Consider the following 20,071-nt stretch of genomic DNA (forward strand, 5'->3'; position numbering starts at 1 on the left):
AGAGATTTCTTCCAGACGTGTTTCAGGAGGTGATTACAGACCTACCCAAACTACGAAGCATTTACTTGATGGTTTATTTAGGTGTTTTGGGGTTGACAAGGACTCAAAAAAAAAAAAAAATAGTGTAGAAACATGGGAAAAGTGAGTTTTTCATAATATGTCCCCTTTAAAAAAGGAAAATCCAAACGCTAAAGAGGATTTCCCTGCTCCGGCCTGGCTGTCCTTGTGAATTCTGTATGAATCCAAGTATAGTGATAGATATTAAAAACCAAGAGCTTGCTTAAAAAGTGGATTAATGAGCTCCTACTTTGAAGGGAACTATCAAAAGGTGATTGAAGTATTCATGGCCTGAGAGAGGAATCAGTCTTTCAGAGCCTCGCCTGCACTCACACACCGTAAGATCAGGAAACAACGGTGCCACAGGTTTGACCGATCATCGCTATATCCAAACCTTACGCGCGCCGTGGCGCGCCCACTTCCGGCCACGACTTCAGCTTTGCCATGTTGCTGTACGATGGCTCTGCAGTGAAGCAGCCCCCCCCCCCCCCCGCTCTGAAATCAACCAACAGGTACCAGGTGCGCGCGCTCCGCACCTGAATTGAGTCGATGATTGGGCTCAGTGCCGTCCACGCAGGGAAAGAAAGGAATAATCACTTTGCATGCTCAAAACGGCGCAAACAGATGATGTATATTTGACCCTTGCGTGGTGTTAGTATTTGTGTTTCTCACACAATGCTCATGGGTCTGGGCCTCTGGGGGGGCCCTGCTCGAGTTTTGGGTTTTCAAAACAACGTAAAATAATTTCCAATTAAAATACTGAACAGATGTTTACTTCATCCCAATTACAAGGAGTATGCCCCCCACCCCCCATACAATTCTATCCTCTCGGAGTGGATTTTGTCAACCTTTGTCTCATCTTGATGGAATTGCTGGAGAGATCTCTTTGCACCCACCTCATTAGAGCTGAGGTGCAATGTCCAAACCGCTTGGGCCCACACCTTTGGTCCAGTCCTTAGCTGACTTTGGTACAGCCTATCCCAACTGGTTGACAGGGTAGCGCCTGGACAAGTCGCCAGTTCATCATAAGGCCACGTAAAAAGATTATTACAAATGACTAATATGACATGTATTTTGGTGTTGGGAGGAAAGTCGAGAAAACTTCCTGTTTCTACCTGAGGCCAATTTTTTTTTTTTTTTTATCAAACACTACTGCAAGCAAACAGAAGGACATCCTAACAGCAACCAACCTCACTGAACACTCCTCAGCCTCCACCCTGCCGTCACCGACAGAGGGAAGTCTGGCTGAACCCGGAGGTGGAGAATAGCAAAAGAGCGAGGCAGAATGGAGCAGAGACATGACCACTCTGCTCTGCTCTGCTCCTCGTCCGGCCTACCTGTGGACAAAGCCCATCCATTAGAGTGCAGCTCACGCACTGCCAGGAATACAGATGGGCTGGCGAGTCTTTCTTCCCTGCCGCTCAATGATTTGAAAGGTATGCATTAAACAAGAGGAACTAGACCTGCGTATTTGCTAGCAGATGTGTGTACTCTGTTACATTTAGTTAGGATGTAACTGCGTTCACACATTTCGAGGCAATGCACGCGCACCCTCGGCTGTGCTTTTGTGTGAGCTGCCTTTTTGTGAGCCGTTTGCAGACCTGTGTAAATTTTCTCGTATGCCTGGCTGTGTGTGTGTAAACAAGACACCAGTGAAAGCATCCACTTAGGCGGCAGAGCACAGTGTGCTGTCGCAGCTGAACGGCACCGCATCGGGGACCAATTGAATGAATCAGAGTAAAAAGCAAAATAATCTAAGGCTTTTCAAACCAGTAAAAAGACAACATGGCTCTTTGGGTTTGGCAGATGGATGCTCCTTCAGGATATTTTGCAGTTTCAGGATAATAGAGTCAGTCCAGCCTCACTGTTAAAAACTTTGACGTGGCATGGATGACGCATGAGAAGAATCCACTAATTCTTGGAGGCGTTTTAACTCATTTACCAGAGCCAATATGGTTTAAAAGTTTGTTAAAATGAAACAGTCGTGTTGATGTAGGGAAGGGTGTGCATCTGTGTAATGCAATCTATAAATGCTGCTGTGAAAAAAAGTGCTCTTAAAGTACAAACTGGAGGAGTTGAAGTCTTTTTCATATTCACCCACATAATTCGCATCAAAAGCAGACAGCTTTCCATGAAACAAACGTTTGTTCTCAAGTCACATCCCTGCTTGATTTAAGTTTACTGAATGGGCCCTGGCAGTCAGTAAAGTAGCAACGAATCAAATCTCTTCCGATAAGTCTTTGGAGTTTGTCTGCATCAGCGAGTCGAGGGTGTTTGTCTCACCACATGCGGCATGGTTCTTCCAGCTTGAGGGGAAATCAGTGGGCAACACCGCTGATGAGAAGATGCACTTGCGTGTTTTTGTGTGGGTGTGTGCGTCGGGGTCAGAAGCTGAGTACTCGCACCACCTAGCGGCACACAGCCCCCCCCCATCTTTCAACCAGGAAAAGGCAAAGAATAATAAGTACACCTGATGACCCACGCCTCGCTCCCTCTGCACAAACAACTTGGTATGAATCATCAAATTAAGTCACAGATGGTGAAATGCTTTTTTTCTTTCTCCCTCATAGAAAGAAACAAGAGTTGGGATGCAAACCAAACTAGGAGATGAGGATGAATGCAGAGGAAGACCCAATTATTCACTTCGGCTCGGTCTGATCAGTTTCAGTGAAAGCCTTTTGTTGAAATGGTGCAAAGCGCTGATCCCATTCGCCCTCGGTCCTTCTCTCTCAGGGGCGGACGGCCGATCAACCTTCCTCGCATTTACTCTCATCCACGTTCTCAGCAATGATCAGCACATGGGGAATTTTCCCTTTGAATTCCTACAACAGAAGCGCCGTCATGTATCGTGCGTCGAGGGGGATGAAGGGCAAAGGTGCCTGTCGTCTACAAGCAACAACGCTGCCGTGTGGAATTTAAATTGCACTTCATCCAAAGCGTAATCACATATTTGCATGTTGTTGGACAAGACATAATAACATGTTACTAGTGCGCTGCCAACCTGTCATTTAGATTTAAAGCCCGCTTTTGACCCTGGTTGTTGTGGAATCATGTTGCCAGATAGTGTTTCACTACATTCCCCAGGTCTCCCGAAGCTATTTCTAAGTCTGACTCTCAGCTTGCCACCGCAAAAAGAATCTTTTGTTTCCATTATTCAGCAGTCAGTCAGGCTGAGGGGCCGCGTCCGCAAACTGTCACCAGAGTGTTGTTAAGTATCCTGACAAGGGTTTAGACTTGCACTCCATCCTAGCCAGTTTGTCAGGGAGAGACATCTCACCACACACACATCCACTAACAGTCGTGCAGGGTTCTCCACAGGCGCACACACAAAGGAGAGGGCAACATTAAGCATCCGGTGTCTGGCCCACAGACGGAAACCATCAGAACGCAAAATGTCACTTCTCTTTTGTGAAGTGTTTACCTCTAGTAGCTGCACGAACGGAAAAGCTCAACTGAACTACAAATTAAAAACGGCATTCTGGCACGAAAAGTCAAAGGAGGAAAACACGTAGGGAGCGTGCTGAAAGTAGCAACTTGTTTTAGCGATACAACCATTTACATGTAGCCAAAGACAATGTCCTTGAAACAGGTACAAACAGTTGTTTTTTCCACTTTATGCAATTTTAGTTTTTTTTTTTTTTTTTTTAAACGACAACTCAGAAATATTGTATAAAACAAAAATATCAGCTTCAGGGAAAAAAAGTAGTCTAAGCATTTTAAATGTCCATTAACCACTATGTACAGAAGTATATACATTCAAAAACTCCACTCGGGCCAGAATTTTGCAAAGTAATTAGCAGTAATTAGCCGCAGCCCTACAAACCAAACGAATCTGCTTATACAGGTTTGGTTGCCATTCAAATGAGCGATCGCACATGTCGAAGCAGCCAGAAAGTTCCTGTGCTTCATTGCAGGTAAAATGACACCTCGAAAAAATAAATAACGCGGAGGTCAAAACATGATGTCGAAGGCATAAAAATAGGAGAAAATGGGAGTTGCGAACAGGAGACAGCCACATGTGGCTGGACATGCACGGACACAATTTAAAAAATATTGCTAACAGGAGCATTCATTTACAACTCCGAAATTATTAAATGAGGCAGGTTTGGATGAATTTCTGCATTACTTAGCGCTAAACTCATGAATCATAGCAAACATTCGGTCATGCATGTGTGATGTCCAGCCACTCAGCTGTCACATGGGCTATATTTTAATGAGCCTAAAGTAAAACTTAAGAGACAAATGAAATCTCACTCGGTAAAGACATTGACAAAGGAGAAGAAAGCATTAAATTAAATACATTCTAAAACACGCATTATAAATTCAAAAGGAAGCATAACCAGAATTTTTAAATGACAAATAACTCATGGCCATTATGCCTGTGAAGTTAAATTCATAGTAAGTGTAATTTCTTATGAACAAAAAAAAAAGAAGACCAAATACACAATAGAGATGAAGGAAACGAACAGTGTGAACTCTGGAAATCATTATCAATCAAACAACACACTCCTGACCGGATCAAAACATAACCCATAATTTAGCGGCCATTAAAAATGCCCTCTAGGGAAAGGAAAAATCTAAAACCATGGCAACACCTATGTGACATCCTAGCTTATCCCGGTTAATAAATGAGCGGAGCACAACGAGAACATAAAAATCAAAGCTTGATAATTTTGTCCCTTAAACATTCAAGCAAACATGTAGGTAAATAGATGTATGCAGTTACACAGACATCTTCTGAACACCCATGAAAATAAAATCATTATTTTACATGCTAATGAATTAATTCACACTTCGCGTCTATGTGGATGAGTAGAGATTAAAATTTAATGATCCATAAAATTTGATTTAGAGGTTCACACTCCAGCTAAGTGGCCAGGGATCCAGAACCAGCCGGCAGACATCACCTCAGCGGCCTGTTGCCGTCAGACCTTTTTAGGACGTTTCCGAAAGAGATCTGCTTTCAGTCCGCCTGACTCCACCGACTATTCTGAAACTTAGGCTCGACTCGGCCTGACTCGCAGCTACCTGAGGACGGATCTCGATCTGACTCCGAATATGTAGAATTAGTAGAGTGGAACTGAGAGAACTGTGTACGTCAGCTACCAGGGCTTTGGTTCAGGCTGTGCTCCAGGAAAGGAGTGAAACCTTTTGAAGTGAAGGGAATGCTGCCACGTCTCCAATGACCCCCTTTTGTCTCCTGTCGGGTAGGGGTGGCCTGAAGGAAAGCCTGGGATCCCTTCGATGTGCAGAGCGCGGGTTTGCATTCTGGTGGCCTGTTAACAGTGCTCCAGGTAGTCAATGGCCCGTGAGATGGACTTCTGTCCGGTGGTGCCCATTGCACACTATGAAAGCAGAATAGGAAAAACAAAAACAAATGTGAAGACGACAAGGTGCACAACGGAGCAATCCTTGATGCGGTCTTGTTTCGCATTTCTTTAGGGGTGTTTACACCTCTGTGGACTTGAAAGGGTTTTTTGTGAAACATATGGTGGCGTTCTTCAGCTCTGACGGGATGAGGTGCACTCAACGCTTCTGCAAAATACACATCTGTGACTGTGTAAATGTTCCATCTAATATTCATGCTTAAATGAATATTAAATTATCATTATCATTCTATCACTACTTCATAAGCAACAATTGCCTTTGGCCGATAACTTATTGATCACAGTACACAATCCAATATAATCTAAGTGCCACTAGAGGCTGTTAAACAATATTAAACCAACCGAGACAGAGATTCTGAATGAAAGACAATCAGAGCATGTCTAGATATTGGTCTTTACAGCTATTATGCATTATTTAATCTCGGTGTAAACACAAATAAAAGCTTTTATCGTCATTCAAATCCTAATATTTTCTCAGGAGAAAGAATAAAAGACAGCAGATGGGAAGTAAAAACTGCAAAATGTTTACCTAGAAGGACGTAATCTGTTACATAAAATTACTGATCAGCAAAAGATCCAGGCAGCACAAATATGAGCTTGAACTCTTTTGGTCCATTCAACCCTTCGTTTTTTTTTTTAAACATAAATACAAAGTCCCTCAATCCAATGACATAAATCTTTTTAGGCAATTACAATAAAAAGAAAAAGAAACATTTATTCACATAGCTTATGTATTCAGAGATGGATCTGCATAGATTGGTATTACCCTGACTTCTAATTTGTATATTTTACTTTAGCATAATGGTGGCCTGGTCATTAATGTTGTCGACGGGAAACATTTCTACTCACAGTAAGATTCATGAAACTCAAGAACTTCTTCAGCATTTCTGTCATGATGGAGAAATCCCCTTTCGGTAGATGCACCCTCACAGTAGTTGCGTTTATCTATGAGGGACAGAAACGTTGGTGAGCGATGAATTGGAGATCAGTGAGAAGAAAAAAAAAATCATACTGTATATGTGTAAGTTACTCTCACCTGACTGCCCTGGCAGAGGCAGCCCAGCAGCAGAGCTGTGTAGGAGGCAACTATGCTGTCCTCCATATGCTTGCCTGCATGCTGCAGAGCTGGGAGAGAAGGGAAAGACTCATATACATAACTTTGCCTCCACTAGAGGTAAACTCATGTTAGACTTTTTAATACAGTGTTGCTGGAATAATCCCTGTGAATTTAACTCAGCAGCTAAAATGCTTTGCTCAGATACCAAACACGCTGCTTAAGGGGAAGAGGTGAATACGTTTTTGCTGCAAATGTATTTATCGTTTATTTATTTTTTTAAATGACAAAATGAAATTAGACAATTGAAAATGGCTCTAAAATTGTCCAACAATGTCAAATAGTTGCTGCTGATGATTACTAATTCTTTGTTTCAGCTTCACTGGGTAAAGACACAGACAACAGTTTTCTGAGGCCAGCGCTTCCTTTTTCATCATTTGGCTGAATGAAAAGAGGTAAAGGATTTATTTCTAACTAGAAATCAGTAAAGCAACTTTAATCACATTTATTTGTATTGTATTCTGGCCAACACTAAAAACAGCTTCCACACAAAAATAAGTCTACCTTTATTTAAATCCAATTCTTCATCTTCCTCTTCCTTCTCATTTTCTTTCTTTTCATTTTGGCAGTCATTGGTTTCGGCTGCCACCCACTGGATCTCTCCCGATGTCTCCTGCCATTCGCCGCTTTTGTCCAACGCTGGCTTGGGCGCCTCACAGATGAGGTCATCGGTCTTAGCTTCAGCCAGGATGGCAGCACGCTCCCTCTCCAAAAAGAACTAGGATATAGGCCGATTTAGAATCCAAAACATCAGAACTTTAATAACTCATCAGCGATTAAAGAATGGTCTTGAAGAAGAAAAGAACGTTCATCACTAATTCATTCTCAAAGGTTTCTTTCAGAAAACTAAGAGAGCTGACAATTATGTTTGCCAAGGAATTCGGTTTAAATAACATCAACCCAACCCACAATTGTGCGTTGATTTACAACGGTACGATATAGCACCGTCCATATTCAGTAAAGAATCAGTAGATTGTTTAAACTAAAGCATCTCCCTGAGAAAAGAGTTAAATGACCTTTTCATGAAATGCAAATTGTTCTTTGTAAAAACATTGAGTTGTTTTTTCCCCACACACAAAATAATCAATTCTACAATGATGGCCAAAATATGAATTGAATCCTGGCACAGGTCCTACCTGAACCAGGGCAGCCAGTGCACCGGAGGACTGGGGCTCATCAGGCCTGTCTCCCAGAGTCTCGGCGATGCTCGCCGTTCCTGACGCTGACGCTGACGCCGACGCCACGGCGGTGTCAGCTGGTGTTCGGTCAGCAGGTTGCACCAGGCTGTCTTCTAGACAGGTGTTGTCAATCGTGTATTCCATGTCTACCAGACAGTGGCGGTTTCTGGAGCTGTACTCCACAAGGTTAATTAGTAGGCCCAGACCCTGGTGAACGTATCACACAGAAGAGCACAGTGCAAACACGATGCTAGGATACCTTGAACAATTAGATGGGGTTTGTTTTTTTCTGATCTTACCAATACTCGCACGTCAAAACGCTGCTCCTGGGGAATGTAGCGTGGAACACGAAGGACGCAATTCAGAGCAGTTACTATTAGCTGCTCCTGCTCACCCGTCTTTGTGCTGCCCCACTCTGTAGACAAAAATATCATCATTAACTCATACTAGCGCATGATTTTCCCTGCTGAGCAGCCAAGTCGTCGTGAAGTGTACTTTCTTGCTGTGCGAACAAAGAACAAGCCAGAACTAAAAAATAATCATTATTGTAAACGAAGAACTCAAAGCAAAATGCGAGATGACTGCAACACAGGGCAAACACGTATCAAAAGTACATGCAAACCCCCTTAAGTAGTGAACGAGAGTACCGTTGTCGTGGGTCAGGTTGAGCAGCACCCCTATGACAGCCCTCATGCAGTCTTCCACTGCTTTGCCCACGTTACTGAAGCTGCAGTGGGGCAGCGCTGCACCCGACAATGACAGGGAGCTGTTGTTTAACGCCCTGCTGTATCGCTGAATCATCTCCTCACAGTACCGCAAAGCTCTGAGGAAAGACAGAAAAACACAATGAAGACAGAAAGCAACGTGATCATTTTAGGAATGCAAGTAGAAAGATAAAAAAAAATAGGGGGAAGCATGTTAAGCTTCCATCCCTAATTTTCCATCCCTCGTGACAAAAAGGATAGTGTGAGCCCATCTTTATAGAAACAATCAGATCCAGATCTCTAGCATGCAGCCTCAGCACATATCTCACACCACGCCGTGACCATAACGTTGACTTTCATCATCTCCAGCATGACAGATATTCTATCTTTAGTCCTGTTCAGCTACTGACGGTGACAGAGACAAGCAGCTCGGCTGGAGAAGCTCAGTTTCTTTTCAGACATTACATTGAACATCGGATTCATCTTTTCCACGTGCTTCATCTGACAACTGCGCATGCTATTGCTCACACACAAATAATGATTCTATTCTCTCCTGATTCATTATTTCCATTTCAGAGATAAAATGTTTTCAAAAACAGATCCAGAGTGAAGTGAACGAATGACCTAATACGAAGATGTAATAGTCATCTGTGTGCAGTCATTTCTAACACGTCTCTGATGCTCACCTGGCTGAGGAGCTGATGAGTTGCGAGTCTTTGTAGGCGATTAAGTAACCCTGGTTTTCGGGGTTCTGCACAGTCACCTGTTAGATATGAAAGACAAATAAAACGATTATGGGAGGGAGGATTAAAAGGATGAAATGGAGCGGTGGAACAGAAAATAAGGGGATGTGACTTTTGATCAGTGACATTTTAAATGAGACAGTATGAAGGTGACTCCCAGTGTTACGGAAAAAGCTTTTCATCCGTTCACAGTAAAGCGTCGCAGTGTTTGGACAAAAATGCCATGCCTGTAAAACTTCAGTAAGAGGGAGAACCCAAATTGACAGCGTAGTACTTACACTTTCAAGCACTCTCAGACACCTCTCAGCCCCCCATAAAGATGCGACAAGGTTCTCCTTGTCATCCTCTTGGCTCAGGTTCTGCACACACTCTTTAACTGTGGCAAAACGAAACATGACTATTTCACATCCAGAGGCTACATGAAAGTCAGCAGCTGTGACAGTTGACTTTGAAAAGCAGCTCTCTACACTTAAACACAAGAGTCTTGTACTTTAGCCACCCATTCTCACCATGGTGCTCGGCATCTCACACACACACACACACACACGCACCTTTGTCTACAATGTGGTCCAACCCCCCCAGTAGTCGCAGTTCTTCTTTAAACCAATCCCCGGCTCTCTTGGAGGTGAGAGAGAGCAATGTCTCCATGGCAAGGTGACCCGTCTACGAGAAGGGGAAAAAACCGATGCAACACTAGCTGCAAACCAGTGGATAAGGAATATAAATGACTTCACGTGAATCGTGCCACTACCAAGGTGACTTAATGAATTAAAGCCATCTGTCATTCATTTTTGTCTCTAAAACATTAGTCCAACAGAATATTTGAATTAGATTGAGATTAATTGAGTCTATGATGCAAATCTTACTTAAAGACATAACTATCTCACAAATAGGAGTGAAGTGTATGAAAACCAAATTACAATGAAAATTATATTTGGAAAAAAAGGGCATTTACTCAATGCATTTACAATTAGGGTTAGGGTTCGTCTTTGTGTTGAGCTTGATAGAGAATTATTTGAAAACTCACTGCAGGCAGTTACTTGTTTAGACTAACATACATCCAGAGCCGGTGCTGCGTCATTACTGAAGTAGAACTCACTGTGATATTCTCCAAGTCAAGGTGCTTATTATGCACAGTCTCGCACAGCTTTCTGATTTTCTCCTTGACCTTCTCCACCTCCTTAGCAGTGAGCTGATCCTGGTGTGCCGAGTAGTCCTGGTCCAGTTCCAGCAGCTTGATCATGAGCTCCAGGCAGGCTCTGTCCAGATCCATGTTAAGACGATCCCGACTCAGAATGTACATCAGGGCAGCCGTGCACAGAGCAAGGTTCTGTTACAGCGATAAAGAGAGGCTTTTACAAAGGGGATGAGCATAAAACTGACCCATTAATTTGGAACAAACGTTCGATGCCCAACTCAACTGTGATTCAAGACAAACCAAATGGTTAAAGAAGAAAGGTTCCAGTAAACTCAATAGAACATTGCTACATCCGATAGCAGCTATCGGATAGCTCAACAATCTTGCAACCAACACCCCATGTATCCTGTTAGCGGATACATTTTCATTGAGGACATAATAAATAATACAGGCAGTAATTCCTAAATGTTGCAAACATGTACCGGTACTATCGTACATTCTTTTAAGGAAGAAAAGACTTTTCACTGACCGGGTGTTGTGGAGCATCACTGATCATTTTAAAGACCTGCGCCACCTTCCCTCTGGCACGCAGGTGCATCCTGAAACTGGGCATGGCACATCGTGTGGCCAGGCTGATAATACTTGAGCAGTGAGAGAGGAAGCGAAAGGAAGGATCACACAAATGTTGGATCAAATATTTAGCAGTGGTATGCTGAAAAGAGAAATGATGATCCATATCTGACCTTCACATTAGAATCACCATTTGCGGTTTCCAAGTGCAATATTTTGTTTTACATTTCAGCTGAATTATGACTTTTCACCCTGTTCTTTTCTACATACAGGAAATCAATTCTGAAACAAAGACCCCGAACTGTCTGAATATTTTTTCTAAAATCTCTTACATGCGGTTCTGTCCTTTCTGAGACTAAAGCATGTCCACAATGGTGGAAATAGATGAACAAAAGATGCATAAACAAATGAGCACACCAAGTAGAAGCAGGGCTTGCAGGATGTCTCTAAAGCACTCACTCTGTAATAATGAAAGATTATTTGCTTAAATCAATTCAAAAGCCAGAGAATAAGATCCTTTCTGATGGCTATTGTATTTCATTTACTTCAAGACTGTTCATGTTCTGGGAAAAAAAGCCACAAGAAATAGGAAGCACCAAATGCTTTTAATGCTATTGTTATTGGGACAGTTTTGCCTTAATGGATAGAACAGCTGAAGATATGTGACAGGAAATGGTGAGAGAGCGTGGGGGCTGACACTAAGAAGGAATCTAAAGTATAGCCACTGTGTGAAGACTGCAGTCTCTGCAGGGATCACACATTTAAACCACTGCACCATCTACGCCCCCTACAATTCTTTACACTTACCTAAGGCATCTTGTATTGAGTGGCTGACCGCTCTTTAGTCCAGTCTCCAGGTACTCAAAATCATCTGTGAACTCTTGATTCTCTCCAAACTCCACCACGTCATTGAAGTGCTTTACATGCTGCACCACAGTGTACAGCTGGTGGAAAGGAAGGCGATTACAGATAATGGGCAAACAATGCATCTAATCCAGGAACACAATCAGTTCGCACAAATGAGGAGCACCATCATTCTTAAGTTCCTCTGTCTTGCTTACATTAGTACCAAGTACCAAAAGCCAATTGTGGAAATGCAGCTCATCAAAAGCTCACTGCGAAGTTAAGCCCTGATCATTTATTGATTCTGTATGCCTACCAATATCAACAGTCATGTGTCCCCTCAGTATGATGCGGACGTGAGTCAGTTGGTTCTGAATCTGAGCTGTGGCAACTAGAGTGATTTTGGGCCAAATGGTGTCTCTGCAAAAACTAAGTACCGGGGTTCGTCAACTTACGACCGCACTCGTCTGTTTTTGTTTTTGTCCGTTTACGAGGCGCTTTTACAACATACCGGAAAGCGAGCGAATCGAGTGTACGACAGTTTATGCGGTCTCACCCACGATGTTGAACGAGAGAAAAGTCTCTTTCTACTCCGTATCATGACGCATACGACAAAGCCCTCCGAACCAATTGTCGTCATAAGTCGATGACCCCCTGTAGTTTAAATTAAGAGCATCAGTTCTATTTGCTGGTGCTGATGGGTTTCAATGGACCCCGTAAATGCTGCCCTTTTGCTTTGTGGCCTGTTCCAAATCTGTTAAAACAGCTTCACTACATTACACAAAGAATCGGTCCATAGAAGACTGCAAACAATTCTTGCAAAAAATGAACCGACAAACAGCTAAAAACACAGCGCTTCCTCTCTCTCCTGTCCCCGAGCTGACGCCAAAAAGCATCTTTATACACTCCAGACTCACCTCCTTGTGCTCCTTCCGGCATTTGAGAGCCGTTACAATATCTTGGTTCAGTCGCGTGGGAATAGTCTCTGCCTTAATGACTTTGGGCGGCGGTGGAGGAGCTTTGAACAAGCCATCATCCTTATGGGAGTTGCTCTCCTTGTTGCTGCTTGATAAAATGGCCTAAGGAAGAAAAAAGGCGTGGAATAGGGGTTCATCCCAAAGTAACAAAATCTGTTTAATGAAATGTCCACGAGATTTATCACGGCTGACTAGTCTGTTAAGCGCACAAGACTATAATAAGTATCGCTAACAGATGTCGAATGAAGCAACGGAAAGATGAAAACAATGTTTAAATGAACAATTATTCAAATGAAGGTAATTCCACAGAATATAAAAGTAAATCCAGATTCACGTCTGAGAAATAACCCTAAACAGAAGGAAATTAATGAAAGCAATTAAGCAAAACTAGTGATAACTATAAGACCAATAAACAACACCTTGGATTGTAGACTGTTGGGAATGGAGCACTCTAATAATCAATGTTGGAGCTAGTTATTAGCACTCACTTTACATAATAGACCACAATGCAAATTCAAGTAAAGATTCATTGCAACATATTTCACTAATGATCAATTATTGTATTTATAGCACTAAAAACTGAACATAACATCAATAGTAACCACAAAGAGATCGATATCTTACCGGAGCAGTTTGGGATCGAGCAAGTGGGGGCACAGGAATCGCTTCAGGCTCGGGTTGGTTCCAGTGGCGAGCATTGTAAACCGCTTTAGCAGGGGACTGGAAATCCAGAAGAATAGAATAAGAATTAGTCAGCAGCAAATACACATCTAACGTTCAAAAGATCCTGTATTTATTTCATATAACAAAGATTTATTCCAAAAACAATGTTTTTCATTTGAGAGCATCAGTGCTGTGCCGTTCTGAGAAGTGAGTCCATTGACCTCTGTGCCCACTTTCACTCAGAACTTTCATCACCAACAAGTAAACAGACCCAGGACTATTTAAAGAGAACATGCAGTGTGACATAATGATGTACTGGACCGGAGAAATCCTGGCTTTTATCTTTGTTTCTTCTCACAAGATATATTGGGTTTGGAATATTGAACATGTTCTTGTGTAACAGCAATGCTGCTGGATTTGGCTCATAGGAACATAGTACGGTTTACATAGTCACCTTTTTGGGTCCACTGAAGATCTTTTTCTGTCCACTACCAATGTCCTTAGATTTATCACTTTGCTTTCCTGAGCGCCCTTTCTGCCCCTCAGTTCCACCAGGACTGGAGTCATCAGAGAAGTCAAATGCATCTGTTGAAGAAAGCAGATTGTTCATGGGAAGAATTCAATATGTGAAAAGACCAGAGTGACCTAGTGTAAATCAGAGGTTACCTTTTTTTCTTCTTAGGATCCATATTTTAAAATTGACAAACTATCATGAGCCAAAAGAATGTACATTCCTGACAATTTTTGGTGTCGTCTGTGTCAGCTTGAACAGGCAAACCTGCCACTCACTTCAAAGTGACTGTATTTATCTCCCATTACCAAAATATTTTTAAAAAAAATAGGCTACTTTATAAATGGGAAAAAGCAAAGTAAACAGCCACACTATCATCTCTGCCATCCTCACCATGACTTTGTAGAAATATGTACAGCTCACCTGTGTTGCTGCTGGCCTGACTGTCCTGAGAATCACTGGTATGGGGGCTGTCCACACTGGTGCTCAGAGAAGCTAAGGCCGCAGCCGCCTTCCTGGCCGCCTTCTCTTTGGTCTGAGAGCTTTCCTCATCGCTGTCACTCTCACTCAGGTCATCAAAGCCAAAGTACTTGATCTTGTAGCTACTTTTTCCGACCATACCACCCTCTGGACCATCCTCACCCTCTGGGTCTTCTTTGTCCTCAAAGCCGAAAAACTCTAGCTTTGTCTCAGTCTTTGTCTTTGTCTTCTTCGCCTTTGTCTGGGTGGGTCTGAACCTGGGAAAATACAGCATGAAGATATGTTAAATAAAAAAGCCCAAGATGTAGCCCATCAAACCTTTGTAAAAATAGAGGAAAGGAAAATTTCACATTGTCAGTCATGAATTCTGATGAGGCAAAACTATTTTAGACTCAAATTATTTCTGCCGTATACTAATTTTCTCATTCTGCAGCTGCTTTCTGCAATAAATGTCCAATCTGTTAATATGTGTCTGCGGGGGGAGACAAATACATAATTTAAATCTCAAACATATCAAGCAATTGAAGTGTTTTAAGTAATTCTGCTATTATATGCTACTCCATTTTGTAAGTGCAATAATAGATGTTTTTTTATGACCTATATCTTCTTTTTCATGGCCTATACCATATTTATGGACAAGCGCAAAATGAAATATAAAAAGTGCAGTTTCTTTGTTTTCTTTTAACTGACTGGTCACAACATGTGAAAGTCAATGGCTTGCGATCAAACTGGATCGCTCCAGGGCTGCATTTTATCACTGCTTTTATTTGTTTTACACACCAACGCTTGCCAGAGTCAATAATATACAGGCAATCATATAATTAGTTTTGATTATCCTGTCCTTAGTGAGCAATAGCATATCCTCACCATGGCCCAGTGGTGGCAGACTTCCTTGAGTAGTGCAAGTCATCATAGTTAAACACCAACATGGCCAAAACAAAAGAGATGGTTGTAGATTAGGAGAAGAATCCTGCACTCATCTTCCCTGTTGTTTTTGGTGACCAGACAGAGTGTGAGAAACAATATTCATATCCTGGCACTTGTGTTTTATTGAATCACTGCTCATTTTATCTTTTTATATGCTTGTTTTGCTCAATCGGTTTCAAAACCCTCTGCATAGTCTTGTTAAAGTCTGCAGTAAGGTTGCAGGTATGACTTTAGAGTTGAACGAATGACATGAATGATCCGCACATCACCCGGACCTTGTGCCATTACTGCCGAACCGAGCCATCTGCTTTCAAATGAATTCCTGTTGCTTCCCTTCTGGCTGCAGATATGTTGTGCCAAGGTGAATTACCAATCAGTTAAAAAAAAAAAAACATATCTGTTCCTACTGCTGTTGGTCTGCTTTAGAATTCAAAGTGAGTTGATTTTATTGTCCTGTACATCATGTCCGATAGTGTTCCCATTCATTATTTTACTTCTCGTGTTTACTGCTTGCTGCGAAGCCAATTGCCCCTAGGGGATAATAAAGATAATCTATATCCTTGATTGTCATTGTGGGCGGATCGTCTTATGCAGGACATGAGAAAACAGAATAGATATCATTTGCGGAAAGGTTAGGATGCTGTGTAAAACGTAAATGCCATTTTATTCCTTTCAGTTATGAAAAACTGAACGAATGATATCTTCAATAAAGCACACAGAACAAAACAGACAGAAATTTAAAGGACAAACCTTGTAGGTTTAGGAGGAAGAGGGTCTGATTTCTTCTTCATTTGACCTGCCTGTCCAAGGTCAGCAGGAGTAGCAGGGGTGACCAGTTCATCAACGCTCCTCTCTATTGAGTCCTGGATGGTGACATTGCATACCGACAGACAGGAAGGGTGCAGAACTGTATAGTCTCGTACCCTCCCACCGCCTCTACCTGCAGGCTTTGCGGTTGCTTTAGCACTGGGAACAGCACTTTTTGTACTAACAGAATGCACACTGTTGGGTGTATCTTGAGTACCAGTATTCCCCGTTTCTGCAAGCTCGTTGCTGTTTTCTGCAGGTTCAGGTGATAATTTGTTGGATCTGCTGGGCCGCTGGTATTTCTTGCAGTTTGAGGCCCTTAGTGTAAATGGAGAAGGCGGAATGTTGTCCACTGGCTCTGGTGGAGGCGCCAACTCGGCATTCTTCATCTCCTGAAGGTCTGTACTACCACCTGGTGCACCAGTAGACAGTGTTAAGGCTGTGTCGATATTGAGCAAGGAGGAGATGGGCCTCTGGAAAGCTGAGAAATTATGCTCATCAGAGGGGACCATTTCTGACAAGGATGCCTCATATGCAGGATTTACGTTGTCATCCGATGTAGTTTTGAACTTGTCATCTTTAACATCCTTAAATTTAGATGATTGCCTGTCTATGAATGGAAGAGAAAAATTACAAATAGTCACAAAGTTAAATGAGATTAATTATGAAACACTTCATTCTTCTTAAACTACAGAAAGTAAATGAATTATTGGGGCGTTGGGCAATCAAAGGCATATTTTAAGGAATACGTTAGAGTAAACGAATCGACTACTTACTTGCAAACGTGGTAGTTGAGGTTGCAGAACCTTGTGAAGAAGTCACAACTGAGCCTGCCTCGCTGCCTTGCACAGTCGTCACCTTTACGACTTTGCCATCATTGACTTTCGATTGGGATACACTATGAGAGGTTTGGGTCTTTGACTCATCATCACTATCAAAACCAAATGGGTCTTCATCACTATTGCTGTCCTCAAGCCTGGGCCTCTTGGACAGCTCACTCGGTTCTGGTTTTAACAGCGGCCTTTTCGCTCCCAGTTGAGCCTTGTAGGTTGTCTCCCCCCATCTGGTGGTCAGTGTGGGCTTTTTATTAGAGAAGACCTCTTCAAATTTTGAATTGGCCTCCCCTCCCTTGCGGTTGTATGTTTTACCAAATCTAGATGTCATGTTGGTTGCTTTCTGTTACATATTATCTGTGAAAAGAAGCAGACATCATTCAAAACGTAGCTAGCAAATCAAGTGTGAAGTAAATTAAGAACATTTCAAGATGATGGCCGACCACCAATAAAAGCTAAAGAAGAAGAAAATTTCAATCTACCGACGTCAGGCAGAAATGGGTGTCTGACGAAAAACAGTATACAACGTTACAAAACAAGCAAATTACAGTCGATATTTTAGTCAAAAGTGACACTGACGTTATTGGTTTCACAAACTACGGGTAAGCTCGCTGATCATATGCCAACTATTGGTTGACAGCGCCCCGAGTTTACATGGCTAATTTGCTATTTTACGCAGCAAAGCATTCTAATATTTATTTGTCAGTGTAACTTGACAGGATACGAGGGTAGGTAAACCCTGGACTTAATTGCATTAGGTGCCGTGATGGAAGTATAGCTAACTTACCCGCATCTGTTAACCTCGGTCTGGTTACGTTTGTAAAGTTACTATAAAGTTAGCAAATAGCCGATGGCTTCAGAGTTGCTCAACTATGCTAACAGCATACTCCTGTTTGCATTTCTCAACTTGCAACTGCATCACATGTAATAAATGTAATATTATTATAAAACATAATTCAAGTGATATTAAAACTTCCAGCGATTACGGTTGTGAATACAAAAGAATAAGATCACACACTGTTACCTATCAACTCCGGCGACTAGCTAAACGTCCGTTTGTTTTTTAGCCAGCCGGCTAGGCCTGATCCCCCACTCGCGCACAAATCAAGCGATTAAAGTCCGTTCAGCCGATGACAAACCACACTAGACGATTATGTCCGACTAGAAAACGTCCATAAAGGAACGCTCTTTAGAGAACAAAAGCGCACATGTTACTACCATGGTCTAAAATTATAGCTAATGTGGACTTTTTGCATTCTGTAGTGCTACTGACGGCCATTAAAATATCCCCTCCCTTCTCGTTCGATGGGCAGACTCCTACGAAGTGAGAAGTGCAAAGTAGACAGCCAATCGGCGGTAGGGATGGTATCGCGTGTTTTAGGATTCTGTCAGCAAACTCGAATCCGATTGGTTTAGATCTAAAACCATAACAAACGATAGGGGGCACCAGAGATCTACATCTACATGAGAAGAGGCAGTCGTTGTGGCGTCAACAGAGCGTTCACCGCCACTAGAATTTAGTCACATAACAAAAGTAGGGGTTCCATAAAAAACAGCTTCAGAATTGCATGAAATGTCCTACAGAAGTTAATATTCATGCTCAGCTTAGAAACAAATCATCGATGGACATTGAGTTGTCCTTGATATTTCAAAGTAATCCACTATTTAAATGACAAAATGGCATGCAAAGCTGTGAGTGGGTTGATCTGCTTGGGTGAAAAAAAGTGCTCTCCATTAAAGTACCCATAGCCTGTTAAATATAGTCACACACGTACCTCACACAATCAATATTAATATAAAGCAAAAGGGCCAGTTTGATTGTCTGCGTATACCGTGCTTAATGGACGCTTGCAGCATACTGGAAACAGAAAGCACATATATTAATAACACTGACCCCCTGCTGGGATTGAATGAATAGCATCTCATTAAAAAAACATAGGTCTAGTTGTCAAAATGGTCCATTGGCGCTGAGAGACCATGCGAGTCCTTCTGAAGGTCATTTGTGAAAATGTATTTTTTTTTCCTGCAGAAATAACAGGATATCAAATCAAGCCTACTTAAGTCGAACTAACCTGTTGACTTCGTTTCACTCATCATTAAGTAAAATGAAACACACTGTATTCAGTCGGTTTTATACATTCTTGTCTTCATGTGTTTGGACTGACAGAGAGACTGCCCCTCCACATTAAGGCCAATAAATGGTGAGGTAATATGGCCATGCCCTGCATGACTGATGGTTTTAAGCTCAGGTCTTGACAGTCTGGCAACAAGCAAACATTACAGCTGTGTCCAGTGCGATGTTTGTATCCTGTAATGTCTAATCCTTTGCAACCTTGATGCATGATTCAGGAATTGACGCCATTGCCAAGGGAAATGAAAACATTGCAATTCAAATTTTGTCTGACATGTACAGTAAATTACACTGAGATACTGCAACACTGATGCAGAACCATGAGATGGCAGCAACACTTGCTGTCATACATCTGTTTCTATTTTCTTTCTTTTATTTTGTTTTTATTTTGAGGGGGGTTCACAATTGATCTTTGCCTGAATGTACAGTACATCTATTAGATGGCAAGTATGTGAGTATTTAAAATGCTACTAGCCAAAATAGTTCTTAATACGAGGCCTATATTTAAAATAATGTATCATGGTGACACATGCCTGTGGGTTGCATGGCATCAGGGAAAGGATCTTTTTGTTTTTGGTAATGGAGCTTACATGTGGAGCATGGGAATGGAAGCAATCCACTGACTATTAGAGGGCTGAAAGCCAAAAATAAAAAGAATTGGTTACCCACATCTGTTGTATTTTTTTATTACGTTTGTTCATTCTTGCTGCAGACAGGAGAATCATGTACGGTACCTTTCATTTGGGTTATGATGGGGTGCCAAGCCAAGCAAAAGCTTTTGCACAGTTTTACCACTGAAGATTTCAATTGTCGTTCAGGAGTGTCAGAAATGTTCTTGTAAATCCTAATGCTGTTTTTCCTGGAGTTCCCAGAAGGTCTATTTCATCATCTGCCTCCAAATCTAACGTTAACAAGAACTCTCCCAAAACACCAAGTGCATATTTGTATTCATGCAAGCCCCTCATCTGTGGTCATTTCTTTGTGAGTTTGATCACTGTTTGGCTCATA

The 20,071-nt window shown here is 42.0% G+C and overlaps 1 protein-coding gene across 1 annotated transcript; it reads right to left on the bottom strand.

Annotated features, from left to right (window-relative positions):
- Window positions 1-3,570: 3,570 nt before the first annotated feature.
- wapla (WAPL cohesin release factor a) lies at window positions 3,571-18,024 on the bottom strand. The gene is made up of 20 exons (XM_068741060.1): window positions 17,957-18,024; window positions 16,876-17,289; window positions 16,043-16,709; window positions 14,309-14,622; window positions 13,829-13,959; window positions 13,336-13,431; window positions 12,652-12,813; window positions 11,699-11,835; window positions 10,851-10,962; window positions 10,283-10,513; window positions 9,735-9,846; window positions 9,462-9,559; window positions 9,127-9,203; window positions 8,384-8,559; window positions 8,036-8,151; window positions 7,695-7,943; window positions 7,063-7,276; window positions 6,481-6,569; window positions 6,294-6,389; window positions 3,571-5,402 (listed from the first exon to the last, which is right to left on the bottom strand). The coding sequence occupies exons 2-20, from the start codon at window positions 17,261-17,263 to the stop codon at window positions 5,337-5,339; spliced, it is 3,531 nt and encodes a 1,176-aa protein (XP_068597161.1). The 5' UTR covers window positions 17,264-17,289; window positions 17,957-18,024; the 3' UTR covers window positions 3,571-5,336.
- Window positions 18,025-20,071: the final 2,047 nt, after the last annotated feature.

Source organism: Brachionichthys hirsutus, chromosome 7 (assembly GCF_040956055.1).
Source record: "Brachionichthys hirsutus isolate HB-005 chromosome 7, CSIRO-AGI_Bhir_v1, whole genome shotgun sequence".
NCBI lineage: Eukaryota > Metazoa > Chordata > Actinopteri > Lophiiformes > Brachionichthyidae > Brachionichthys > Brachionichthys hirsutus.